Consider the following 6000-nt stretch of genomic DNA (forward strand, 5'->3'; position numbering starts at 1 on the left):
ATGTAACATTTTGCTAAGAAGTCAGGCTGTGGCATTAATATAAAACTCCAGCAGTAACATCATTTCATACCTGTTGTACTGTATGAAAACGAGGTTCCAGATCTCCACTACATCAGGGCTGCCCTGATTCACTAGTGCTGCCACATTCCTTCCACCACCTATATGATCATAATGGATTTCTGTGCATGGCCCACAGGGACCAGTGTCACCCATCTCCCAGAAGTTGTCTTTCAGGTGAAAAGGAAGAACACGGCTAGGGGGCACACTGAAAAACAAGCAAATTTAAAAAAAAAACAAGCAATCAAACAGAACAGCTGGTAAATGGAAGCAACAGATCTGTATTTTCCTTCTTTTCTCCAAATGCCTGGATCTATGAACTTCATGGACTGGAACTGTCAAGACAAGAAAGCTCTTCTTGGCTGCCACTTGGCTGTAGGTAAGTGAACTCCACTGGTAACCTGGATGTGGTTCATTCATTCTGCTAAATCACACATCAGCTTTACAAGCCAGAGGCTGGTTTCACAAAACATGCTAAGCCAAATAAACAAACCATATTGTGCCACAATATGATATGTACAACCAGTTCCTCCTCTACTTTACAATCCTGGCCTCTACTGATGAAGGCTAATGAGCAAGAAAAATAATGTTATGGTATTCGGTCCATGCTTGCTGTACACATGGTGGTTTTGGTCTTTTTGGCATGACTGGGGATCAAGACCGTGCAAAGTGTGAGCCAAACTGGGGGTACAAATCAGATAAAACTATATAAGAAATAAAACGTGGCTAAAAACTATTCTAGGCAATACGCTGATCAATCCCTCTTTCCTAGCTCATTGTCTGGTTTCTGTAATATTATATGGAGATGCTGCTGCCATTTTTTCCATACTGTGGTAGGTTTGCAAACATGCCTTCAAGCCTTATCACTCTATTGTTCCAAAGAATTCCTGGAAGTTAATTACTCAAAAATGAAGGATCAATCTGTTAATACTTCTAAGACATTGGCAAAATATCTGTCATTAGCAGTAACTCCTAGAAACCATCTAGTTCCCACTTAATGTAAATTATTGTTTGGGGTATTTGTATGACGTACAGTGGGGCAAAAAAGTATTTAGTCAACCACCAATTGTGCAAGTTCTCCCACTTAAAAAGATGAGAGAGGCCTGTAATTTTCATCATAGGTATACCTCAACTATGAGAGACAAAATGGGGGAAAAAATCCAGAAAATCACATTGTCTGATTTTTAAAGAATTTATTTGCAAATCATGGTGGAAAATAAGTATTTGGTCAATATCAAAAGTTCATCTCAATATTTTGTTATATATCCTTTGTTGGCAATGACAGAGGTCAAACGTTTTCTGTAAGTCTTCACAAGGTTTTCACACACTGTTGCTAGTATTTTGGCCCATTCCTCCATGCAGATCTCCTCTAGAGCAGGGATGTTTTGGGGCTGTCGCTGGGCAACACGGACTTTCAACTCCCTCCAAAGGTTTTCCATGGGGTTGAGATCTGGAGACTGGCTAGGCCACTCCAGGACCTTGAAATGCTTCTTACGAAGCCACTCCTTCGTTGCCCGGGCAGTGTGTTTGGGATCATTGTCATGCTGAAAGACCCAGCCACGTTTCATCTTCAATGCCCTTGCTGATGGAAGGAGGTGTTCACTCAAAATCTCATGATACATGGCCCCATTCATTCTTTCCTTTACACGGATCAGTCGTCCTGGTCCCTTTGCAGAAAAACAGCCCCAAAGCATGATGTTTCCACCCCCATGCTTCACAGTAGGTATGGTGTTCTTTGGATGCAACTCAGCATTCTCTCTCCTCCAAACACGACGAGTTGAGTTTAAATCAAAACGTTCTACTTCGGTTTCATCTGACCATATGACATTCTCCCAATCCTCTTCTGGATTATCCAAATGCTCTCTAGCAAACTTCAGATGCGCCCGGACATGTACTGGCTTAAGCAGGGGGACACGTCTGGCACTGCAGGATTTGAGTCCCTGGCGGCATAGTGTGTATGCCTTTGTTACTTTGGTCCCAGCTCTCTGCAGGCCATTCACTAGGTCCCCCCGTGTGGTTCTGGGATTTTTGCTCACCATTCTTGTGATCATTTTGACCCCACGGGGTGAGATCTTCCATGGAGCCCCAGATCGAGGGAGATTATCAGTGGTCTTATATATCTTCCATTTTCTAATTATTGCTCCCACAGTTGATTTCTTCACACCAAGCTGCTTGCCTATTGCAGATTCAGTCTTCGCAGCCTGGCGCAGGTCTACAATTTTGTTTCTGGTGTCCCTCGACAGCTCTTTGGTCTTGGCCATAGTGGAATTTGGAGTGTGACTGTTTGAGGTTGTGGACAGGTGTCTTTTATACTAAGAACGAGGTCAAACAGGTGCCATTACTACAGGTAACAAGTGGAGGACAGAGGAGCCTCTTAAAGAAGTAGTTACAGGTCTGTGAGAGCCAGACATCTTGCTTGTTTGTAGGTGACCAAATACTTATTTTCCACCATGATTTGCAAATAAATTCTTTAAAAATCAGACAATGTGATTTTCTGGATTTTCCCCCCCATTTTGTCTCTCATAGTTGAGGTATACCTATGATGAAAATTACAGGCCTCTCTCATCTTTTTAAGTGGGAGAACTTGCACAATTGGTGGCTGACTAAATACTTTTTTGCCCCACTGTATATGCTCTGAACGTGTCTATTGTTGTTTGATCTTGGACCATGATAATAAACTCAAACAAAGTTTGTATAATTTACTTTCACACACACTTTTTTAAAAAAATGTACTTACCCAAGTGTAAGCCATATATCCCTAGTCTCTTCATCAGCAGTTAGACCAAGTGAGGCATCACCTCCAAAATAAGTGACATAAAGTTGGTCCTTTGGAATTTCATAGACTTGTGTCAGGAGCTCCCATGCCATCTTACACGCTTCCTCCTAAAACAAAAAGGTATGGAAGCAGTGAAAAATAATAGTTAAATGTTTGGGTAAGAAAACAATTGCAGACACTCCAGAGGGAACAGATGAGATATTAGCTGTTTATAGCATAAATCAAGGACAGTCTGGTGCAGCAAACAAAATGAAAATATGGGGCTAAATTGATCTGGAGAGGTCTTTTCCCAATCTCTTCCAACTGGATAACCTTGGATCGATTACTCTCTTCTCTAAGCTACTTTGCAGGATACCCTAAATACCTTGAACACACAAATAGCGATAGACTGATAAATAAACAATTAGGGTTATTAATGACAGTCAAGAATTCTATAAGGCCCTTTTGGCTGCATGTTTCTATACAGTTGTTTAAATAATGCTTTCCCAAATTAGTGTCCTCTGGATGTGGTGGATTACAAGCCCCACCATGTCTAATCAGCATAGCCATGCTGACTAAAAAGGACAGAAGTTACACTCTAACTCATCGGCAAGCGACAGATTGGAGACAGCTGGTTTAAAGCATTTAGACTAGAACTGGGAGCACAGAAGAATCACCAAGTCAATATGAGTGCAAACAACAGCAGAACTTGGTTCACTCTGCCCCTAGAGAGTCTCCTTGACTTGACTTTCTTATACCATCAGGTCTTAGTGCTATCCACTTCCCAGTTGCACCCAGACCTCCTGCCTCATTCAGCCTATGACCCACAAGTGTTAGTTGTGATATGTCCTGTGAGCTGGGACCTCTGCTAACTTAGCCATGGATTTAAAATGAAACTGCCCTTCTTTGCTAACATTACTGAATCTCTCTTTTATCCCCCAAAGCTAAGAAACAGTATATCATTTGTATGCTATTTATTTTTAAAAAAAATCCTTATGAGTATTATGGTGCTTTCTGAAGTATGCCCTCCAGGAGGCAGAAAGCTACCACTTCCATTTCAATCCAGCTGACTGAAAATAGATGGTCTTCCACTTCTGTACACACTGTGCACGCACTGTGCCTGCTCTCCAAGGGCCTAATCAATCATGTAGAAATGTATGGCACCATTTCTACATGACTGGGCTAAAGGATAGACTACCTTTAGACTGGTAAGGAGTCTCATGTTTGCTTAAAATGCCTTGTATACACACATCAGAAGAGAAGGCTAGACTAAATTCTTCCTCAAAAATATTATTTCCACATGCAGAAAATCCTTTGCACTGAGAAGCCATAAAGACTACAACAATTGCTTTACTGCTGCTATTTCTGGCACAGTTTAGAAACAAATATGTCACAAAGAGAAAAATAACTCTGGCTCTATAATTCTTCAACATATTTAATTACAAATAGGCCATGTTTTTAAAGCAAGTATAACTCAATGTCTTACTTTGAAATAATCACCAAAGGACCAGTTCCCCAGCATTTCAAAGAAAGTATGATGATAAACGTCTCGACCCACATCCTCCAAATCATTGTGTTTTCCACCTGCCCGCACACACTTTTGGGTGTTCACAACTCGGTGGTAACGTTTTAGCTCACTTCGAGGATCTGCTGTGCCCAGGAAGATGGGTTTGAACTGGAAATTCAAAGTCAAATAGAAAGGAAATTTCACATACAGGAGATATTTGGCTGAGAAGGACTGCTACAGTGAGCAGGCACATTCTCTTATAACTCAATAAACCAAGCTTAGCATTAACCATGGTTAAAGGAGTCATCCAGCAAACACTTCCCAGGCAGTACAGCAAATTCGGCCAGCCACATTTTGACAGCTCCACTCTTCCAGACACTCTTTTTTCCTGGGGTCATGCTGTTACAATTTAAACAGTGTTTGCAGTGCTCAAATTAGAGTCACCATGCATAGGATGTAAGAAGGCCACTCTTTTCCTTTAGAAAATAACAACCTTCCTCCAAACCCATGGGTGCTGAAAAACAAAACAGAAGATGCTGCTCTGTGTTTATTCTTCCACTCTACCTTTTTTAGAGGAGCGATGGCTCCTTGTTATAAATAAGTCCATCATTAGTCCAGATTTGGGCCTTTTGGTAAAGTCCTTAACCATATTTTAGCCTGTAATTTAAGTTTGGATGACACTGCAAGCCAAACTACAATGTGGTTTAACATGTCATGCAAGTATGTTTTCTATTTCAGTCTCACCTATGCACACAGAGTGTGCTCAGGACATTCTTTTAGTTTTCTTTTTAACACTGTGCTAATGTCAACCGGGGACTTGAACCAGCAATTCTCTGGGTCCAGTCCAATAACCTAGCCACTCATCAGGCTGGTTCCAATTATATGTTTTAATAGTATGGGCTCTTGAAAAGAAGAAGTTATATTAAATAAGTTTAGATAATGTGAATAACAGTATAAAGCATAACAGCATATGAAGCTTACCTCATTTTTATTTAAAACATTTAACTGAATCAAGTTCTCAACAGAAAATTTGCTAGAGAAAAGAACGTAGAAGTTCTTTTTGAAATATCCCAACTGCAATTCTCAGTTGCATTATGATTTCTATGCTTCTTATTCTGACTGCATGTTTTCCTTCAGCTGAGCATTTTTTTCTCTTTTTTACATTTCCAGAAAAAATTCTAGAAGTCTAAAATGTTGTAAAATGCAGTGCAGCTTTATGAGCAATATAAATACTTCCTTTTAGCAGCGAGAAAGATGTAAAACGACGGCGCCGCAGCAGTAGTTTTTACACCAGGAAAAAAAAAAAGAAGGAAAAAAAATCCGAGAAAAAGGGAACGAGACAACACCCCACTAGAACTGTCAAGAACAACGTCGGAACTATTCTGAGAAGCCTGTTCTTTCCCCGCCCTGTTTTGGGGACGTACCTGGTTCATCCCCGCGTTCACGAACAGCAACCCGGGATCGTCTCGCGGCCTCACAGAAGCCGAGGGCACGACTTGATGCCCGTGCCGCTCCTGGAAGAACTGGAGGAACATCTGGCGCACGTGCGCGGAGGACAAGGAGGCAGTCGAGTGAACTCGGAAAGGGCTGCAATGCCAGCCCCGGGGCACCCGGAGAAGGCGTCCCACGCAGCCCTTGACTCCCGCCGCCATCTTAGCTGTGGGCGGAATTGTGGGAGTCG

At 41.6% G+C, this 6000-nt stretch overlaps 1 protein-coding gene across 1 annotated transcript in view; it reads right to left on the bottom strand.

Moving 5' to 3' along the window:
• AARS2 (alanyl-tRNA synthetase 2, mitochondrial) overlaps nucleotides 1-6000 on the bottom strand; it is a 37886-nt gene extending 31886 nt beyond the window's left edge. The window contains exons 1-4 of the mRNA XM_088145290.1: nucleotides 5744-6000; nucleotides 4299-4487; nucleotides 2795-2940; nucleotides 71-265 (exon numbers count right to left, since the gene is read on the bottom strand). Coding sequence (XP_088001416.1) covers nucleotides 71-265; nucleotides 2795-2940; nucleotides 4299-4487; nucleotides 5744-5971 — 758 coding nt within the window. The 5' untranslated portion in view covers nucleotides 5972-6000. The remainder of the gene's footprint in view (nucleotides 1-70; nucleotides 266-2794; nucleotides 2941-4298; nucleotides 4488-5743) is intronic.

The sequence above is a fragment of the Python bivittatus genome, unplaced genomic scaffold, assembly GCF_059951505.1.
Source record: "Python bivittatus isolate LINGU-HERP-01145 unplaced genomic scaffold, Pbiv_v1 ctg000020_np1212, whole genome shotgun sequence".
In the NCBI taxonomy this organism is placed as follows: Eukaryota; Metazoa; Chordata; class Lepidosauria; order Squamata; family Pythonidae; genus Python; species Python bivittatus.